Below are 23,095 nucleotides of genomic sequence, written 5' to 3'. Positions count from 1 at the left end.
TATTGTAAGGTTTAACTTATTATGTAAGTGCCTTAAGTTGACTATTGTTGTGATTAAGCACTGAATAAATAATGTCTAAAACTGAAGTTGATACTTGAGGTGGTGTGTGAATGACATTTTGAAAAATTTAAATTGTGTGTGGAAAGACATTTCTTGTAGTTAAGCAAATACTTCAATGAACTCATTTTGTTTGGTAATGGAATAGGATTTAATTTTATCAGAAATCCGTACAGTAATTTTGGCTGTGGATCACAGGGTGCAGAGTGGGGGTCACCCAGAGTCATAATCCAGTGAGATATCTGCGTCACCTCTTACAGTTTTCCTGTAATCTGAGCTCAAAGATGTCAATATATAAAGTACAGTACAGTAAATTGTGCAGTTTACTATCAATTTTCTCAAAATCCGTACAGTAATTTTGGCTGTGGATCACAGGGTGCAGAGTGGAGACAGCCTAGAGTCAGAATCCAGTGAAATATCTGTGTCACCTCTTATAGTTTTCCTGTAATCTGAGCTCAAAGATGTCAATATGTAGAGTACAGTAAAGCAAAATGGGAAGATTTTACTATCAATTTTCTCAAAAACCGTAAAGTAATTTTGGCTGTGGATGACAGGGTGCAGAGTGGAGACAGCCTAGATTCATAATCCAGTGAAATATCTGCGTCACCTCTTACAGTTTTCCTGTAATCTGAGCTCAAAGATGAGAATATATAGAGTATAGTACAGTAAATTGTGCAAAGTTTACTATCAATTTTCTAAAAATCCGTACAGTAATTTGGGCTGTGGATAACAGGGTGAAGAGTGGGGGTCACCCAGAGTCATAATCCAGTGAGATATCTGTGTCACCTCTTATAGTTTTCCTGTAATCTGAGCTCAAAGATGAGAATATATAGAGTACAGTAGAGTAAATTGTGCAAAGTTTACTATCAATTTTCTCAAAAACCGTACAGTAATTTTGGCTGTGGATCACAGGGTGAAGAGCGGCGACAGCCTAGAGTCAGAATCCAGTGAAATATCTGCGTCACCTCTTACAGTTTTCCTGTAATCGGAGCTCAAAGATGTCAATATGTAGAGTACAGTGAAGCAAAATGGGAAGATTTTAATATCAATTTTCTCAAAATCCGTACAGTAATTTTTGCTGTGGATCACAGGGTGCAGAGTGGGGGTCACCCAGAGTCATAATCCAGTGAGATATCTGCGTCACCTCTTACAGTTTTCCTGTAATCTAAGCTCAAAGATGAGAATATATAGAGTACAGTAGAGTAAATTGTGCAAAGTTTACTATCAATTTTCTCAAAATCCGTACAGTAATTTTGGCTGTGGATCACAGGGTGAAGACTGGAGATTGCCTAGATTCAGAATCCAGTGAAATATCTGCGTCACCTCTTACAGTTTTCCTGTAATCGGAGCTCAAAGATGTCAATATGTAGAGTACAGTAAAGCAAAATGGGAAGATTTTACCATGAATTTTCTCAAAAACTGTACAGTAATTTTGGCTGTGGATGACAGGGTGAAGAGTGGCGACAGCCTAGATTCAGAATCCAGTGAAATATCTGCGTCACCTCTTATAGTTTTCCTGTAATCTGAGCTCAAAGATGAGAATATATAGAGTACAGTAGAGTAAATTGTGCAAAGTTTACTATCAATTTTCTCAAAAACCGTACAGTAATTTTTGCTGTGGATCACAGGGTGAAGAGTGGCGACAGCCTAGAGTCAGAATCCAGTGAAATATCTGCGTCACCTCTTACAGTTTTCTTGTAATCGGAACTCAAAGATGTCAATATGTAGAGTACAGTAAAGCAAAATGGGAAGATTTTACTATCAATTTTCTCAAAACTGTACAGTAATTTTGGCTGTGGATGACAGGGTGCAGAGTGGAGATGGCCTAGATTCATAATCCAGTGAAATATCTGCGTCACCTCTTACAGTTTTCCTGTAATCGGAACTCAAAGATGTCAATATGTAGAGTACAGTGAAGCAAAATGGGAAGATTTTACTATCAATTTTCTCAAAATCCATACAGTAATTTTTGCTGTGGATCACAGGGTGCAGAGTGGAGATGGCCTAGATTCATAATCCAGTGAAATATCTGCGTCACCTCTTACAGTTTTCCTGTAATCGGAACTCAAAGATGTCAATATGTAGAGTACAGTGAAGCAAAATGGGAAGATTTTACTATCAATTTTCTCAAAATCCATACAGTAATTTTTGCTGTGGATCACAGGGTGCAGAGTGGGGGTCACCCAGAGTCATAATCCAGTGAAATATCTGCGTCACCTCTTACAGTTTTCCTGTAATCTGAGGTTAAAGACGAGGATATTAAAAGTACAGTAGAGTAAATTGTGCAAAGTTTACTATCAATTTTCTCAAAAACCGTACAGTAATTTTGGCTGTGGATCACAGGGTGAAGAGTGGCGACAGCCTAGAGTCAGAATACAGTGAGATATCTGCGTCACCTCTTATAGTTTTCCTGTAATCTGAGGCCAAAGATGTCAATATGTAGAGTACAGTAAAGCAAAATGGGAAGATTTTGCTATGAATTTTCTCAAAATCCATACAGTAATTTTTGCTTTGGATCACAGGGTGCAGAGTGGGGGTCACCCAGAGTCATAATCCAGTGAGATATCTGCGTCACCTCTTACAGTTTTCCTGTAATCTAAGCTCAAAGATGAGAATATATAGAGTACAGTAGAGTAAATTGTGCAAAGTTTACTATCAATTTTCTCAAAATCCGTACAGTAATTTTGGCTGTGGATCACAGGGTGAAGACTGGAGACAGCCTAGATTCATAATCCAGTGAAATATCTGCGTCACCTCTTACAGTTTTCCTGTAATCGGAGATCAAAGATGTCAATATGTAGAGTACAGTAAAGCAAAATGGGAAGATTTTACTATCAATTTTCTCAAAAACTGTACAGTAATTTTGGCTGTGGATCACAGCATGCAGAGTGGGGGTCACCCAGAGTCAGAATCCAGTGAGATATCTGCGTCACCTCTTTCAGTTTTCCTGTAATCTGAGCTCAAAGATGAGGACATTAAAAGTATAGTTGAGTAAATTAGGTAAATTTTATTGTTAATTTTCTCTGAATCATACAGTAATTTGGGCTGTGGATCACAGGGGGGAAAGTGGAGATTAACCAAAACTGGGAGTGGATTGTGAAGTAAAATAGTGTCAGGACAGAAAACACTGCGTTTCTAAGCCAGTCGGCACCTATACCGTAATATGCGTAAGAGTAGTGCAACAACATTTTAGGTGCGGCTGGCGGGGCGGCTAGCTTGACTGCGACTTCGTAAGTGAGGGCTCACTTGACCGCAGTGTAAACCTGCTCCCAGTTACTGTTTTAGCTGTATGGTGTTTGACGACATGTTGTGAGGTTTAACCTGATATGCTGGCGTTTCAGGCATAATAACGTTAATTTACAAATCGACACAGGATTGTAATGAATCAATATCACTTTATTCAATTTAGCATGGATTGTAATCAGAAAAGCGATAATCAAACCTAATCAAGAACTTGCAAAGTAAAAACATGATCAATGTAAGGTAGCCCTTTTGTTATTTACATTTAAAAAGAGGATTAGTGTTACTGTGCGCTGGCTGAGTCTGTTTCTTTTCTTAGAAATAGTTTCTCCTGCCCTGGAGAAAATCCACTTGCATGGAACAGAAGAGGCTGTGGAGTGCAGGAACCACACTGCAAGCTGGTAGATATGCAGGTATTCCTGGGTCCTGCAGACTATCACCTAAAAACAATAAACAAAATGATTTTCTAAACTGTGTAGCAATGTAATGTACGTATAGTGCCAAATACATTTTTGTAGTCTTCATCAGCTTTAATTCACATGGAAGTGTTCCTAAAGTCATATGCTGTAATGATATTTACATTATGAAAACATGATTTTGGACATTTCAAGTTTTTCACTTCGGCAGATAAAATGAATTGAGCAAAATCAACTCAAAATATCTCCACATGCCAGAACGTCCTCTCTTCCTCGCTGGCTCCATATCTGTCAGTGGAATGATCACCTCTTCGCTCTCTGTCACCATCAACACACTCCACGAATCCCGTGGATGATTCACTTCCTTATATCCGTTTGAATCAGGTACCGAAGCAGTTACGTGCGTAATGAAGCTTCGGACGTCACTGGTCACGTGACTTTTGCCAAACGAAGCAAGCCTCGACACAGTGCTTCTGAACCAGTGTGTTGTTTTTTTCGACACACGCTCCGGAGCGTCAGCTTCAAGCGGGCCATCACTACATTAGACCATGCAACATTTTTTTCAGTCTTCAATTGTCTAATTTTGGTGATTCCGTGTGAACTGTCCCCTCAGTATCCTGTCCTTAGCCAACAGGAATGGCACCTGGTGCGGTCTTCTGCTGCTGCAGCCCATCTGCTTCAAGGTTCCACCTGTTGTGTGATCAGATATTCTCTTCTTATATGAGCCACTTTTGACTTGGCCTCTGACATTAACAAGGAATTTCTTTCACAGAAAACTGCACCTGATTCTGGTGCTATTCTCTGTAAAGCCTAGAGATGGCTGTGTAGGAAAATCCCTAAAATACTCAAACTAGTTCATGCCACATGCTTTTAACATCTCTCTTCAGTTGTGACTCTTTTCTTAGTAGCGGCATCATACTCTTGACAGTTTACTGTCATGTCTTATGTCCTAGTTTCTGCAACTCAATTTTTCATTCAGTATTTCTGTTGTTGGTTTCTATACTGTCATTATTCTGTGTTATAATGACATCCACAACAACAGTATCATACAGTAACACAAGGTCAATGTTATTTCAGTAATGCAAGACGGCTATTACTTTACAGGCAAATGATTAAAAAAAACTACAACTTCAAAGTAAAACATATTAATCTGATTTTATTCATATCCACAAACCTCATATGGCAATGTTTTTTTTTTTTTTATCTTTCTCTACAGTGTGTCAGGTGGAATTGCCAGCCAACATTTATGACATTTGTGAAATAGCACAATGCTGAAAATAAATACAAGTAAACAGCCCAGAAAACAATATTTTAATTAAAGATAACAGACACGAGGTTGCAGTTAAAGATATCTTAGTTTTCCACACTGACATTTATGAAACACTGCGAGACAGATGTTAACATGAAAGTTCATATTAAAATGATAAACAGTATTAACAGTAACAGTAAACAAGCATTATCAGTGTGGATTGTACCAACAATTAGACATGAAACTATTCCTGAAACAATGTCATACTTTCATCCTTTCCCTTGAAAGTATGTGCTTCATTACATATACAGTATAATCCTAAATCACGCCGTTACATGCAGCGTGCAGTATTTGCAAACGGTGTCCCAGTGGAATATGTCTGTTCCTGCAAAGTGTTAATGAACTGGTCTGACCAAATTATTCCCTAGATGTAGGTATTTGCTGGAGCAGGTGAGTCTGCACAAGTGTGTCATTGCTGAAACCCAGAAACACAAAACAGTTACATTGTTTGAGAGAAAAAAATGCAATGGTACCATACCACTGTTCTTTTAAAGGTCATACATCTTAGATATTTGTTACTTTATTATTCTATATAGCTACAAACATTTTGAGGCATTGAAGGTCAATTCTCTGTGTGTGGCTTTAAAGGCCCTGCTTATCTCAAGCAATTAGGTCCCCTGAGGTATGTGCACATTTGTGAGTAAAGGTGATAGGGTCGTGCTGTAATGAAGGTACATGTCTGCGAGAACTTCAAAGATAAGTTGCTTAGTCTTCGGCATAATGGAGGTATATTTAACCTCAGTCACCTGGAAGAAATGGGGGTGTAGGGACTGGGGGGGGACGACGACACAAAAACCCAATGAAATAAATTGTGAGGTTGAATTGCATTTATAAAAGCATCGCAAAGTTTAGCTAGTTGAGTTTGAATAACCTCAACAACGTGTTCTGATCTTTAAAAAAACGTCAGGGCTTTGTTATGCAAGTTTTTTTTTTTAAAGAAATGTGGGCAACTCAGCTGTGCCTTAATTGTTGTTGAATCTGTCAGAGCAACAGCAGAAATTATTCAAGGGTAACAAGACATGGAAATCAACACAATTATGTCAAACGAAGACAATCAAAACTTCTCTGACAAAGAGTTGGAACAAAAAAAGGCAAATGTTCTCCGCACATTAACTCTGTGCTCCTGCCTAGCAGAAGCAAGCGCTGCCGTTTCTTTTCATCCTGAGAAAATACACTCTACGTTTTACTTGTGAACATATATCCTTCATTATTATTGGTTAATTATAAGGTCTTAAAATTTATGGAAACATCACTGCAGACATTAATCAAAGCATATTCATCAAATCAGGTCTGGTGAGGGAACGAAGCGCGCTGGGCTAGTTCCTGCTAATTAGCATGGCAATTATTGTAAGCTGTCACAGCTCTTAAGCAACGGGGTGGACTGTGTGTGCTCCAGAGTGTAATCCCTCACAAATTACAAGATAATGGAGGCAAAGAGAGGCCACTGCTTCAAAAGGAACCAGGAGATAGAATCCCCAGCAGGGACATTTTAGGGACAGGCAGAGAGAGACAGCGAGTGAGGGAAAAGGTAGGGGGAAAAGAACAGCGTGTATTCCCTTCACATACAGCAGCATGAATAGCAGAAGCTTATTTGACTGCCTGGTAAAGTGATTGGCTCCAAAGGAAACAGAGCTCAAAGACTGTTCTTCTTTTAACTCACAATGTGTCATTTTGAATGTTAAACTGTTCTCTGAAACGTTTTTTAAGATAATGGCAATCAATAAGTGACTCTGGATTCTGTTGTGTTTTATGCAGTCAAGAATGCTTCAGCTAATAAGGAGAGATCAAAAGTCCCCTTTGTCTGAATGCAACACGGGGACTGCTCGACTGTGGTGCAGACTGGTACAAGCTTCTTCTAATGTGCATTTTTTGCGCTTTGCAAGCATCAACCTTGCGGGGCACCAGACAGTACTGTCCACTTTCCCCCTTTGTGTTATTTTTTATCAAACCATTAGCAGGAGAAATCAGATAAAATGTAGATATCAAAGGAGTTCAACCTGAAAATACAGATCCTATGATAAGCCCATATGTTGATGGTGTATTATTTTTCCTCAGGAGCTCACAAACCTCACTTATGAAGACAACCACACTTATACATAAGTCTCATCTATATCGGAATACTCCATCAACTGGAATAAATCAACAGGTGAGGTAACATTAGATATCTAGGTATAAGTTTTTATACCAAGCTCTCAGTCCTGGTACGGTTGAATCATATTCCTTTATTAAAAATGGTAATAATAATAATGGATTGGATTTATATAGCGCTTTTCAAGGCACCCAAAGCGCTTTACAATGCCACTATTCATTCACTCTCACATTCACACACTGGTGGAGGCAAGCTACGGTTGTAGCCACAGCTGCCCTGGGGCAGACTGACAGAAGCGAGGCTGCCATATCGCGCCATCGGCCCCTCTGGCCAACACCAGTAGGCGGTAGGGTAAAGTGTCTTGCCCAAGGACACAACGATCACGACAGAGAGCCCGGGGATCGAACCGTGTGTCATTAGTGGGTGGGTGAGAGTGAGTGAGTGAATGGTCTGTATGAGTGAGTGTGTTGGGCTGGGTCTGGGTCTTTCTGAGCTTTGGCCCCTGTGGGACATGGTCACTGCTCCCTCTCTGTGTGAGGATCTAAACATATTCTACGCTAGATTCGACGCAGCGAACACCATGAGACCGGACAGTGTGCGCACCGCGGATGACGTCAGTGCGCACACTGTGTCTGAGGAGGATGTGCGGAAGTGCTTCAGGAAGGTGAACGCACGCAAAGCTACTGGTACGGACGGGATTCCCGGCCGCGTCCTCAGGTCATGCGCGGCTCAGCTGGCTGGAGTGTTCACGCACATCTTCAACCTTTCCCTCTCTCTGTCTGTAGTCCCAGCCTGCTTCAAAATGGCCACCATCGTCCCTGTACCCAAATCCTCCACCATCTCCTCATTGAACGACTGGCGACCTGTAGCCCTGACCCCCATCGTAAGCAAATGCTTCGAGAAGCTGGTCAGGGACTTCATCTGCTCTGCACTACCCGACTCACTGGACCCTCTACAGTTTGCATACCGCCACAACAGGTCCACTGATGATGCCATAGCCCTGACACTACACACTGCCCTGTCACACCTGGAGAAGAGAGACACGTATGTGAGGATGCTGTTTGTAGATTACAGCTCAGCATTCAATACCATCGTTCCCTCGAAGCTGGACAGGAAACTGCAGGATCTAGGACTGAGCAGCTCCCTCTGCAGCTGGATCCTTAGCTTCCTGTCTGACAGACGCCAGGTGGTCAGACTGGGCAGCATCACCTCATCCCCCATCACACTGAACACTGGTGCTCCACAGGGGTGTGTACTGAGCCCTCTCCTGTACTCACTCTACACCTACGACTGCACAGCCACTAACAGCTCCAACATCATTGTGAAGTTTGCGGACGACACTACAGTGGTGGGTCTTATCACCAACGGTGATGAGACAGCTTACAGGGAGGAGGTCAGCGCCCTGACCCACTGGTGTCAAGACAACCATCTCACCCTCAACGTCGCAAAGACAAAGGAGTTGATAGTGGACTTCCGGAGGTGCAGAGAAGTACACACCCCCATCACCATCAACGGCGCTGCTGTGGAGAGAGTGAGCAGCTTCCGGTTCCTTGGCGTACACCTGGCTGAGGATCTTACGTGGTCAGTACACACAAACAAAACAGTGAAGAAGGCGCAGCAGCGCCTCTTCTTTCTCAGGAGACTGAAAAGATTCGGCATGAGCCTCCGCATCCTCAGGACCTTCTATCACTGTGCCATTGAGAGCATCCTCACTGGATGCATCACCACCTGGTATGGCAACAGCACCGCCTACAACTGCAAAGCTCTCCAGCGAGTAGTGCGGTGCTCTGAACGGATAATTGGAGGTGAGCTTCCCTCCCTCCAAGACATCTACAGGAAGCGGTGCCTGAGGAAAGCGGGGAGGATCATCAAGGACTCCAGTCACCCCAGCCATAAACTGTTCAGACTGCTTCCATCAGGAAGGAGGTTCTGCAGCATCCGGTCCCGTACCAGCAGACTGAGAGACAGCTTTTTCCATCAGGCCATCAGACTGCTGAACACGTCATAGACACCTCAGCTTCACTACTGGAACTTCAACATTATGCACTCCATACTGTATATAAATGCCACTTGTTTTGCACATATTCAACTCTGTATATTTTATATATTTTATTATTATTATTATTATTATTATTATTTTATTTTATTTTTTTACTATTTAATTTGTAAAAATGTGTATACACACACACACACACACACACACACACACACACACACACACACACACACACACACACACACACACACACGTAGGAAAATATTTAGTATACACATCCAGAAATGCATACACTATTATATATTGTACATATATTTATTAGTTTCAGGTTGGCCATTCTTGTATTTTGCTCGTTTGTGTTGTTGTGTTTGCACATCTCTGTTGCTTGTGGGGCTCGCACACAAGAATTTCACTCGCATGTGCTGTGCCAGTGTGCCTGCACATGTGATGTGACAATAAAAAGTGATTTGATTTGATTTGATTTGATTTTGAACACTCCTGCTCACTCCCTTGGTGGCCCGCTTCTCCTCTTGGGGCGTGGGGGTTCTGCCAGGTGCCAGGTGGTTCTGGTACCCGGCAGTGGTGCGAGTAAAGAACAGGGCTCCAAGTGGTTCTTGGGCACTTGGAGCCCTGTTCTTGACTCGCACCACTTGGAGCCCTGTTCTTGACTCGCACCACTTGGAGCCCTGTTCTTGACTTGTACCAGGCAGCCTCTAGTGGGGTAAACTCTCACCTTTTGTCCTTGGGCACCCCATCTTAGGCTTCCCTCGTTCTCCTGCTTGGACGGATATGCAGATGTTGCTGAGATGTGTGGCTTTAGGTCTCTGGTACTCTTGGGGGCTGCCAATGGCGTGGGTTTCCTGATTCCTTCTCTGTCTGCCTCTGGCTCCTGGGGGGGCATTATTGCGACACTCCACCCTCATTATCAAGTACATTCGCGAGAAAGACACAGGCACTCTCACTTTCTTGGCTCTCTGTATCATATTCACACTCACACTACAAGAAGATTGTCGATTTATGTATCTGTGTATTTTGTAAATTTTGTGTTCCAGGTGCTGTATGTTTGATTTTTCTTAGAGGTGCAGCAGTTGGCGATACATTGTGCATTTCTATTCTTACTCTATCCTTTTATTATATTTTCCCCCATGCTCCCTGCTTGTGCTGCCTTAGACATTGTCATACCATACCACATATAATGTAATACCTGAAATAAAGAAAATAAAGTTCTTGCAAGCAGATGTCTCATCAATGTACAAGACTGCCAAAAATACACACAGCACTTTGCATCTGCAGCATTCCTGCTGTACTGTATGTAACAGTAGATTCAGCAATATTTAAGAGCGTATTAAGAGGTGATCTGTATATCAACGTGTACTGTATCTACATAAGGAGGAATTCTTAGTAACAAGTTGTGGAAATACACACAGGATCCCATCATCATGATCAAGATCGGGTCAGGATCACAAAGCGTGGACCGCATGGAAATCAAGCCCAGACAGAGCATTTATCATAAATTATTGCAATCAATTAAAGGATGACTCATCAACCGAGTGCATGCATCGATTCTCAAAAAAAGTGAAGCTTCCAAATTGTCTCTTGATTGACTGAACCTCCGTGGATCCTTAGGTTCAGCTGTGTTTATTTTCACAAGGTTGTTATCAGTAGCACTGATAGGTGTCAAGACATTTATAATTGCTTTGATAAGACTTTGATATTCCAATTTAGATAGGATGCTATTTTGGGAGAGATGATAATAAATATTTACATCACAATAAGCAAAACTGATTTAAATACTAGTGAAAGCAGAAAGTCTTTCCACAGCATCTAAGAGGATATTAAAATAAACCACAAGAGCTGTTTGCATCGTGGTGGAAGGGAACCTTTTAAAAAAGGAAAGAATTTCTAAATCACACAAACAGCTCAAAATGTGATGGCAGTATAAACGCGCTCTTAAAGCATTGGATTTCCCCTTAATGTTTACTTACATACAATTCAGTTATATTTGCAGTGATGACTTACTTGACAAATTTTGACATGTGGATGGGGTAAAGAGATACATGGACTAAACAGCTTGGAGCTTTTGAAAATCAGATGAAAAATTAAACAAGTCCAAATACTGTCACGATGAGGCACACCCACGGCATTTCAATGAGCTTCTGTGGATCTAGAGCATAAGGTAAATGCCAGCACCCTTCATCTCACAGGCAGCTTTCCCAAACAGACTGTGAGACTGAGAAGCCATCCAACTATGAGTTCAGCTCTCTCATTAATGATCAGCATTTATTATGTAAACTCTGACAGTGCTGATGTGATGTGAAGCCTTAGACTACCAGGGGATATATCTGTTGTGCCCAAATGGCAATTAGCCCATACTAGCATATTGATGCAGCCCTGTCCAACAGTAGTTAACAGTTAAGAAAAATAAAGCTGAAAAATAAAAATAGCTGAAAAGCCATTGTGTGAAATCTAAATAAAAGCAGAATTTAGGGGTTTAAAAATCTCATAAAGCCATATTTTAGTCATGGTAGAACATAGAAAACATATCAAATGTTTACAATTTTAAGAAGCTCAATTTGAATTTGATGGCAGCAACAAAGTCTGAAGTTGGCAGAAGGGCAGCAAAAGGCTGGAAAAGTGAGTGCTGCTAAAGAGAAAAACACATGGAGGAACACTTTGTAACTAATTAGGTTAACTGGCAAAAGGTTATTAACACACTCTTTTTGTGTTATTAACACAAAAAGAGCATCTTAGAGAGCCAAAGTTTCTTAGAAGTAAAGCTGGGCAGACGTTCAGCATTCTGTAAAAAACTCCGTCTACAAAGTACGGAACAATTTCAAAATATGTTCCTCAAAGTAAAATTGTGATGACCTCAAATACATCTCATCTTCCACAGCACATACTATCATCAAAAGATTCTGTAAATATGGAGAAATCTTTGTGTGTAAGGGACAAAGCTGAAATGAGTATCCCCTCAGGCAGCACTGCATTAAGTACAGGCATGATTCTGTCATGGAAATCACTGCATGGGCTCAGGAAGCCTTCCAGAAATCACTGTCTGTGAACACAGTTCACTGTGTCATCCACAAATACAGGTTAACGGTCTATCATGTGTGATGGGTCCATGGTCCTAAGACACCACAGTCTTCTCTGGGCCAAATCTAATTTATAATGGACTGAACTGGAAAATAGAAAGCTTTTCTGTATCCATCTGTCACGGACTGCCGGGGCAGACCGTGTGGAGTGAGTAGAGGACCCAAGCGCAGACAGAGGTGAGGACACAAAACTGGACTTGAAAAAAGGCGAGCCTTTATTTAGGGCCGAAAACTCACGGAAAAAACAACAACAAAGTAACTGAGGGAAAACCTGAACATAGACTGGGAAACTATGACAAGGGGTATGGGAGATAACACAGACGACGCGACACTGAACACAGCAAGACTGAGGACTAAATACACACATGAGGTGATCAGGGGAAGTGGAGACACATGAGGGGGAACAGCTGATACACATGAACCTAATGACAGGACAGGGAGAGTGAAACTACATATACTGACATTGAATACAGACTTTCAAAGTAAAACAGGAAACATGGAGACTAGACATGACATGAACCAAACATAACCACACAGACATGACTCATGAACCAGGGAGACTAGTACAGGGGGAGATGACATAAACAACTAAGAAACAGGACTACACAGTAATCTAGAAATTAACTAGGTGAACTAAGCTAAGGCACAAATAAATACAAAAGATACATAAACTCAAACACTGGGTCGCTCGACCCAGGACCATGACATCCATCCATCCATGGTCGCGGAGGGACTGGAGCCTCTCCCAGCTACCAACCTGCGACAGGCTGGCGACCTGTCCATGCTGCACACGGCCTCTCGCCCTATGGGAACAAGTTGAAGTTCACTTTTTTTTTTTGGGGGGGGGGGACATTGCCCCTGCATCCTCTGGACAAAAGAGGAGAGGGATCATCTGACTTTCACATAAAGGTATTAGAGCAACTTATCTAGATCACGTCTTTTTCAGGGATAGCCTTACATATTTGACCAAGACAATGCTAAACTGCATACTGCATACTGGATCTATTATAACAGCGCTGGTTTGTAGTAGAAGAATCCAGGTGGTAACTTGGCCTGCCCACACTCCAGACCCTTTGTGTTTTTGTTCTGTTTTTATTTAGATTTTTCTCAATTGTTTTTTTATTATTGGGGTTGTGTGAGGCAGATTGCAATTTCTTTAAATGCTTTTTCAAACCCAAGTTGCAGTTGGCTGCTTGTCAGGAGCTCCTCAGAACTGAGCCAAGTGAAAACAAATCTGCACCCATAACCATCCACTATAATAGGTCTGTTTAGTGTTCACTGAACATGAGTTCTTTCAGGTAGAAAAATCAGCAAGGACAGGAATCAATTTATCTAGGAGATTTAAGATTGCAATTTTGCTATCAGTGTGACATTTAGGAAGACTTAGATCAAGTCTCAAGCTGCAAAACAGTAAATGAAGGCAGCAATTATAAAAACTTCACATATTTTAGATTTTTGAGCTCCACAGACAAAAAATGAATACATGTATGTCAATGCATTTTTCTGATTATTCCTTTGTAATCCACTTACAACAATGACCAATAGTGAAAAGGCCTTTTAACCTTTTTCTTGCCAATCATATTTCCCAAATATTGCTTGCGTTCGTGTGTGAAGCCATGCATTTTGCTTTAGTATGTTTAGTTTAAATATAAATATATTTCTACACATTAAAAACTAATCTGGAATAGACTTTTACAAAATGGCAGAAACAATTTTGCAAAATGATGACTCAGGGTGTAATTTTGCTGGGGCGATTGTGGCTCAAGAGTTGGGAGTTTGCCTTGTAATCGGAAGGTTGCCGGTTCGAGTCCCGGCTTGCACAGTCTCAGTCGTTGTGTCCTTGGGCAAGACACTTCACCCATTGCCTACTGGTGGTGGTCAGAGTGCTCAGTGGCGCCAGTGTCTGGCAGCCTTGCCTCTGTCAGTGCACCCCAGGGTGGCTGTGGCTACAATGTAGCTTGCTGTCACCATATGAATGTGTGCGCCTTGGGGACTAGTAAAGCGCTATACAAATACAGGCCATTTACCTGTGTGTGTTTTTGGTTAAATCTTGATGGTGATTATTGTGGATAGGCACACTGTTACAGTATTGTAGCATCTGTATTCCAGCCCAGCATCCAAACGCAAACACTTGAGCACTAGAGTAATGGAGAGCCACAGCAGGACACAGTATAATAGGCAACACTAGAGCCTCTGTGTACCCTCCATGACACTGCTCTCTTTTTGAGTGCCCTCCATATTTAGATGAGGTATTTCATTTGTATTTCCAAATCCAGCAGCAGTGCACCTGCTAAACAGATTGCTTTCCTGACACACTTTTGTTAAGAAGAAGAAGAATATTCATGTTAACCAGTTGTCAATATTTAATTGTTTCAGCGCTTCACCAACTATACTTTAGTCTATCTATCTATCTATCTATCTATCTATCTATCTATCTATCTATCTATCTATCTATCTATCTATCTATCTATCTATCTATCTATCTATCTATCTATCTATCTATCTATCTATCTATCTATCTATCTATCTATCTATCTATCTATCTATCTATCTATCTGAAAAAAAGAATTTTCACAGGAGTCTAGGACTCTATGCAGTCTGGTCTCTAGTCTCTAACTGCAATAACTTCAACTAATATCCTGTACGTTTATACCTTTTGACCCAGGCTTCTTTAGAATGCATCTCCAGTTCATTGAGGTTTGGGGGATGCATTTATACACAGCTCTCTTAAGGTCCCGTTACAACATTTCAGTCTGGTTAAGGTCTGGATATTGACTGGGCCATTAGAACAACTTCATTCTTTTCTTTTTCAGCCAGATTGTAGATTTAATGGTGTGCTTGGGATCATTGACCTGTTGTTTGACATCATTTCAGGAAAGCTTTAGCTGTTTGACACATTTGAGTCTAGAATACATTGGTAAACAGAGGAGTTCATGGTCGACTCAATGACTGCAAGGTTTCCCGGTCCAGTGCCTGCAAAGCTGCCCAGATCAGCCCTCTGCTGCGTCTCCAAACGTCTCCACTTTGGTCTTTTGTACATAAAGGACATTGTTCCAGAAATCTTGTGGTTTGTTTAAATGCAACTTTGAAGATGAAAGCTGTGCTGTCATTTTCCTTTTGGACAGAAGAGGCTTTTTTCTGTCAATCTGTACTATTGTGGACATTTAACAATTGGTTAAATGTTTGCTAATTGGGGCCCTGTAGAGTCTGGGATGTACCACTTTGATGTTTTTGCTGTTACATTGAGTATTGCACAGTCTGACCTTAGGGAAATGTTGCTGAGACAACCAATCCTTAGCAGACTGTGGCATTGTGTTAATTAGGTTATAAGGAACAACAATTTGAGTAGTTACAGTCCAAGACTTTGTTCAATTCATATGTAAATGTCCAACTAAAAGCAATTCAGCTGTTCATACTTTAGACCTGTCATTACATAGACTGTATGCTCAACTCACAGTACAATATGAGAGGGTAGCCTCTTATGTAATCCCTAACCTACCCTTGCTGCCGGTGTGCTTTTTGTTATTATCTTTCCACATTTCCACTCAGTCCCTGTTTCTTCAAACTCACAAATGCATTGTCATGTTTGACCAATTTTGAAACATTTCTCACATGATAGCGCACTCATTTTCTTTTAACAATGCTAAATGGACTGTGTGAAAATGTGTACTTGCATTACTCTGCTACTCAGTGTTGCATCTCCAACGCGGCTAACTGAGAGATGACGGTGGCTCCAAAATAACAGTTATTCAGACTAAATTCTTTCAGTCACTTCTACTGTTCTTTAATGTTTCTCATTTTTCCTGGATCACAGTTGAGGAGCTGGCAAGATAATATGTAAATGAGCCTTATCATTTTTTTTTATTGAATCCTCAACAAAAATTGTAAGACTTCTTCTTTTAGAATCAAACCTCAGACGTTGAGGTTTCAAGGAAACCAGACAGAGAGAGAGAGAGAGACTCCATGATTAGGAAAAAACAATATAAGAAGCATTTTGACAGCAAAGGACGGAAGTAAACAAGCGAAACAAGAAAAAAAGTTTTTTATAGCTTAAAGGAAATGTTCTTTTGCTCACTCACGATGCGTTTGGGATGAGGTAATTGTCTGGACAGTTAGCTGGTGTCAAACCCTCAGCATGCTACTATGTGTATGCATCATCCCATAGCGAATTAAATTACTATAACAGCATAGCCTAAATGGGCTTCCTGCGAGCTGCGCGCACACCCACATGCTTTTCACCTTGTGTGAGCCGTGGCGAGGGGAATGTGCGTCTGTGAATCAGATATGAGACTTTTATGAATTTATTTCAGCGAAGAAAATGCGAGGGACGGCTATTAAGTGCTTCCTGTGTTGATTCACATCCTGAATATGTTTTAAAGGGGGGAAAAGTCAGTAAGGCACAGACTAATGCATTCAGAGGTGAGACATCTCAATTTACTGTAAAAAGACAGAAACTACCTTTCCATAAACACCACCGGATAGGATGCTGTTGAAATATAAGCTCGCTTGCTTTCCCTCAATTATTTATTAAAGGCATATCGCACCTAAGTTTAAAACCAAACTAAAGATTTGTGCCAGTAACGTCACAGACTTTGGTCACTTCTAAAATTGCAGTTTAATGGTTGTGTGGAGAAAAATTCTCATTTCAACGAAGTGCTTCATGCCAGACAAACGCTGACAGACGTGCGTAATTCATCAGGTGCCCGGGTCGTGTTGTGCGTTGCGCTCTCTCGTGGATATCCGTGGACATAATGCTCAGTTCCATCAGTAAACCGGAGCTTTCGGAACATGGGGTGTTGAACGCAGCGTCCGTTCGCCTGGCACCTGTTGCTTATTACATTTAGAGCTGGCCCGTTGGGGATTTAACGACCGCAGCATTCACCTCACATCAGGACCATGTCAGAGGAGCAAACTGATTCCAACTCCACTGGGTACTATTTTGGCAATGCCTCCACTAGAGTCCAGAGCAGCTTCGTCTTCTCGGGACCCATGATTGTCATTTTAATGGTGATGATGGTGACTTTGGTTGTTGTGATAGTTTTGGGCAACGCGCTCGTCATCTTGGCATTTAAAGTGGACAAGAGTTTGAGGAGACAGTGCAATTACTACTTCCTGAATCTAGCAATATCCGATTTTCTTGTAGGTAAGTCCAAGCGCAGTCTGCCTTGCAGAGCATGGAATATCAGACAAGCTAGTGAAGTTGATATGATAAAATGCACATATTAACTTAACATGTTTTGATGTGATGCAATCTGATAGCATATGATCCATGCGTGAATATTCGATGATATGTAAAGTTTTGAAATTCCCACAGTATTTTAGTGATAAGGACCTGTTTCTTATGGCTTTCATTCTCCCTGCAATGGAGATGGCTGCTAATAGATACCTGTGCACTGATTGACTGGAGCTAGATTACAAGATTAAATAGCTGCTAATCAGTTAAATGAATGTGACTGACAATAAATAATCAGAGAGCTTGATACATTTTTCATTTGGCAAGGGCGAATTTTGCCTCATTTATAAGCACTTCTCTTTCACATTTACAGTTTAATCTGCTTTATTAGAGAATGCAAGCAGTATAGAAACAGTCATGCAGAAATGTTGTAATAACATTTAAATATATATTTAAAGTGTTCTTTAATTATCCACCACCATAACGTCTCCTGTAAAGACATATTTTATGTTAGCAAGTGTATTGTGGTATATTGATAATCTGGTTACATGTTTTCCTCCCTAAAGAAATGAAAATATACTAAGTATTGTTATTTTTGCTTTGGTTTCTGCTCCCATTACATCATCACTATTTCTCTAGGAGCATTTTGCATCCCGGTGTACATCCCCTACATCCTCACAGGCAGGTGGACGCTGGGTCGAGGACTGTGTAAGCTGTGGCTGGTCATGGACTACCTGCTTTGTTCGGCGTCTGTCTTCAGCATTGTTCTCATCAGCTACGACCGCTTCCTGTCAGTCACCAGAGCAGTGAGTGGAATATGTCGTGGAATTTGCCATGCTCACAGATGTCAAAAATAATTTAAGGGACTCTGACAGAACAAAATTAACTCCCATATTTGTAAAGAATAATATTGTCGCCCTCTTTCTGCCATTCACCCATTTATCTATTTGAATGAGTCTTTTAAAGGGTAATATTAAATGTTTAAAATCTCACTTATTTGCAGATACACCAGTGTTTATTCTTCCACTGTGTGGCTTAGTTTCCAATGAATCTCCCAGGTCATCGGTAGGGGCAATCGAAGCTCAGTCTCCCAAATGTGCCCATCTGCAGAGGTTAATCATTCCTGACCCGTTCAGGCCCAGCGCCACCGCTAATTATAGTTTTTCCACATGATGAAGATAGAAAAAAGTTGCGTTATGACTTCGGGACAAACTGGGCTTCAGAAAATATTCAGTATACAATAAATCACTGTCAAAAAAATTGTTTAATCTTAAAATCTGCTTTATTGCCACTCAGTAATTAATTGATTTTTCCCCCCTCTAAAACATAGAAAGACAATGGTACATCACTGCTCCTGTATATACTCTATCTCTTCCTGCTTTGGAACACACTTTCTGAGGAGAATTTTTTTGTAACTTCTGAAGACGTTAGCCCCATTTAGCCTGTTGTCGGGGCTTGTCTGTGCCTTACACAGCTGACTGTGTCCTACAGATATGTGCGATAACTCAAAGGTGGGACAAGGCTTGGCATAGGGGACAAAGAGAGGGCTCTGTTTCCTTTCAGAAAGGAAACACTTAACATCAGAGCAATGAATACAAATAACACCGGAGAGAAAGAGGCTCTTCTTTAATTAGCAAGCTTTGATCATAGAGATCCTCCTCCGTACCATGGTCGTTCCAACCTGAAGAGATCAATCGTAGTAGAAACAGGCCACCGGCAGCCAAGCAACATTTTCCTAAAAGCATTTTTCTCTGAACATGGAAAGACAAAGGGTCAGCAGCAGTCACAGACAAAGTTTGTCTTTGAAATGAAAAGATGTAGACAAATACTGACTGTTAAATAGATCAAATGTCAACACATTTCTAAAATGCTAATAGCACAGTGTCAGAGAGAAAACAACGTAATTAATGAGCTAGTTTGGAATGTAAGAGGGAGTTTGCCTACTAAGATCTTAGAAAGAATTTAACAAAGTTTTCTTTAAATAAAAAAGACTGATTTACGAGTGTAGAGTCAACATGCCTCATGTTAACACTATATGTCTTAACTGATTAACATGTATAGCTGAGGGGCCATGTTCATGTCATACAAATTTATGCAAACAAAAGTGAAATCATCTTTCATATTCTTTGCAGAAGGTTTTGAGTTAATCAGAAAGACAGAAGGTGACAAACATGTGTGCTCAGAGATGCTGCGAGCTGGGCAAGAATGTGGGCAGAGACATAGGATGTGACACTAATTGAAACAAGTGGTGATAAGGGGTACTTCACTGACTTTTGTACTGCACATTGTTACATTGATGTTCTCATTATGTGTTTATTTGGTCTTTCCATCAGTATACTATGACGGTTGATAAATATAGTACTGTACAAAAGTGGTGAGTCATCCCTCATCTTTTGGGGAAATAGATGTGGTAAATTATTTAAACATGTGCAAACGTGCACGAAAAAAGCATATCAGGCAAAAATAGAGTTTGTACAATTCTAACATGCATGAAAGTCAATATTTGGTAGGTTCACAGTCTGTTAGGCAGCTTTCTTGTCTTTTCTTTAAGCAGTCTTCAGGAATACTTTTCCAGGCTTCTTCAAGAACACCCAAAGCTCTTCTTTGGATGTTGGCAGCCTTTTGTTCTCTTCTTTGTCAAGATGATCCCACACTGCTTCAGTAATATTAAGGTCTGGGCCTCAGATCATGACTGATAGCGGTCCATTATGTGTTTTTCTATCCAGGTGTGCTTTTACTGCATTGGCAGTGTGTTTGGAATCACTGTCATGCTTAAAAATGAAGTCATTTCCAATCAGATGCTTTTCAGATGGTATTGCATGGTGGCTCAAAATCTTGCTGTACTTTTCTGAGTTCACAATTCAGCAGTTTTGACAAGATTCCCAACACCACTGGCTAGAACGCAGCATCAAACCATGGTAGAGCCTCTCCCCTTGTTTTACAGATGGTTCTAGACACTCACTTTTTTACCTCTCGCCTGGCATCCTCTGTATCTACTGATGGCAATTCAAACCAAATTTTTAAATTTGGATTCATCACTCAGTAAGAGCTAAGAACTGAAGCCCAGTTTTTGTGTAATTTGGGATACATTATTTTTTCCCTGTTTCCATTCCTTAAGAAGAGCTTCTTAACAGCGACCGTTCGACCGACATGACCTTAAGACAATCTTCACCTGCTTTGTAATCCTGCACTTCTCTTTCTGTGTCCTCCTCTTGTCCAGTTTCCTTTTTTTCTATAACTCTTAAATGAAAATAAAAATGATCAGGTAAAAGACTGGGCTGAAAACGAATCAAAAAGCAGGCAGTGTCCAAAGAAAAACTTTGAAAGATCTTCACAAAGTCTGGAAAACTATTTCCAAGATCAACTTAAAAATGACAACAAACTCTGGCTCTTTGCAAGTTAAAAATAAAGGTGTTGGTGTTGAAGGGTTTCACCATCTGACTCTAATCTTACAGACACAGTGACCATAATTACTGCCTATCTTTAGCTGAAGCAAGACAGTGAATTGTAAAATAGTGTTTTTAAAAAAACTAAATAAATTTTTGGATACAACTTAGGGGAAAAATGTATTCTTTTGCTGTACTCTCACATTATTGAGAAAAACAAATACTACTTGGTACTTAAAAAACTATTTTACTAAATATTATTAACATTGCAGTATATAAAACAGTTACATTAAACCCCACTCTGACTAGATATTCATAGACGCTGCACACTTATTCATGCATGACTAAAGCAGCTCAGTTTAGAAGGGCACTCAAAGGGCTCATCCTCTGCCAAGCCAGTGAAAATGATCTGGATCTGTACCAAATTTCAATGTTTTCTTCCTACGGCCATTCTACACCTCTCCACCACATTGTAGTTTTGATAGTTTTTAAACTAATCTTGACAAACCTTCAGACAGAATGACAGATAAAATTTGCACTTGTTTTGGCGATTTAGTAGTAAATTATGAAGAAAATAGGCTAAAAATTTGGAGAACAATACTAAATAGTGACGGACATTTCTTCTTCTTTTTAAACATAATAATTTTTCAGTCTAGTTTCACTTGTAATTTATTATCAAGAATATTGTGAATGTGAGAGTTAGGCTGTAATATGACCTTTTTCATATTGTGTCCTTCTTCTAAAACTGCATTATACAGCCAGAAAGCCTCATCCTCCAGTATTGCTGCAGTAGCTAAACAACCATTTGCAAATATGTCTACAATAACTGACTAATTGAGTGTCTTTACCCTGGCAGGATTTCTAAAGTATATTTCCTGATTTATGTATGTATTTACTGCAGGTAAGCTACCGTGCCAGACAGAGCATGACTCATCAAGCCATAATCAACATGACTGCAGTCTGGGTGCTAGCCTTTGTCCTCTATGGCCCTGCTATCATATTCTGGGAGCTGGTGGTGGGCAGAAGCCGTGTGCCAAAGGATGAGTGCTTCGCAGAGTTCTTTTACTCTTGGTACTTCCTGCTGAGTGCCTCTATGCTGGAGTTTTTTTCTCCTTTCATCTCTGTGGCTTTCTTCAACCTCAGCATTTACCTCAGTATACGCAGGAGGAGGCTGCACAGCAGGGAGGCTCAGCTTCACCTTCAAGCAAGTGAACCCGCCTCTGCCCAGGGGGAAGGTATCCCCCTGTCCCACAATTGGGGGTTTGGGATAAAACTGGCTGTAAGAGGCTCTATCAACTCCCAGACATCCTCTCCTGGTTTGGGTAAGCTAGATGCCTCAAACAGCAGGGCAGCCCATCCTAGCCGTCTATCCAGGGATAAGAAAATTGCTAAGTCTCTGGCCATCATAGTATGTGTGTTTGCCATCTGCTGGGCACCGTACACCCTACTGATGATCATCCGTGCTGCCTGCAGAGGGCGATGCATCCAGCATCACTGGTACGAGGTCACCTTCTGGCTCCTGTGGCTCAACTCTGCTATTAACCCATTCCTCTACCCGCTGTGCCACAGTAGCTTCCGCAGGGCCTTTAGCAAGATTCTCTGCCCAAAGCGGCACACTACTCCCCCATCATCTGTCCTACGCACTGGCCAGTGACAAACTGATGCCTGTGGATGGATGGTGATGAACAATGCGCCTGAACTGTTGATGGATGTGTTTATAAACCGTTGAAACCAATCTGTGCACCATAGTTTGTTATATAGAAAGTAACTCACAGTTTTCAGTTGTGTTTTTCAGCATTTGGAAGTTCAAGATTTTTGCTGCAAAACATATCAGAATTTAGCAATCAGTTTTCCTGTGTTCAGCCAAAGGATGTGTTAAGAGGCATAGAAATATCCCCAAATGTATTTTGATAAGATGCTGGAGAAGGAACTGAAAAACTATTAGCAGTGTTATGTCAGTTGTTGAATATGAGGAAGAAAAAAATCACGAGGAGGTGAAACACATATACACAAATATAATGCAAAAACCCCCAAACATTGCAATATAATCTGCAAGCTTACGTGTCAGTGAAATATTGTCAAGCAATTCATTTTATTGGCACATTAATTGTCTTTTTTAATTAAGCGACAGGTAAGATAGATAGATTATTTTGTGTGAGAATAAATATATTTAAAGGGTTTCCTCCACTGTGGCCAGAGCTTAAATAAACAGATCACTATCACCCTCTACTGTCAGAAGGTTTACTGCTCCTGTAATGCCAGAAGCACAGTGAGGAAAATACAAAGTGCCATTAGGTTCAAGTGTGCAATTTTAAAAATGAGATCTGCTTTTAAAGC

The 23,095-nt window shown here is 40.8% G+C and overlaps 1 protein-coding gene across 1 annotated transcript; it reads left to right on the top strand.

The window, feature by feature from the left end:
* The first annotated feature begins 17,095 nt into the window (after positions 1–17,095).
* Positions 17,096–22,412, top strand: LOC146648086 (histamine H3 receptor-like). The gene is made up of 3 exons (XM_085389406.1): positions 17,096–17,342; positions 18,012–18,178; positions 21,660–22,412. The coding sequence occupies exons 1-3, from the start codon at positions 17,096–17,098 to the stop codon at positions 22,410–22,412; spliced, it is 1,167 nt and encodes a 388-aa protein (XP_085245532.1).
* Positions 22,413–23,095: the final 683 nt, after the last annotated feature.

Source organism: Rhamphochromis longiceps, linkage group LG18, assembly GCF_057381845.1.
Source record: "Rhamphochromis longiceps isolate RC_006_pf linkage group LG18, R_longiceps_female_GT1.1, whole genome shotgun sequence".
In the NCBI taxonomy this organism is placed as follows: domain Eukaryota; kingdom Metazoa; phylum Chordata; class Actinopteri; order Cichliformes; family Cichlidae; genus Rhamphochromis; species Rhamphochromis longiceps.
The sequence above is the reverse complement of the archived record's forward strand: the minus strand, read 5'-3'. Positions and strand labels throughout refer to the sequence as shown.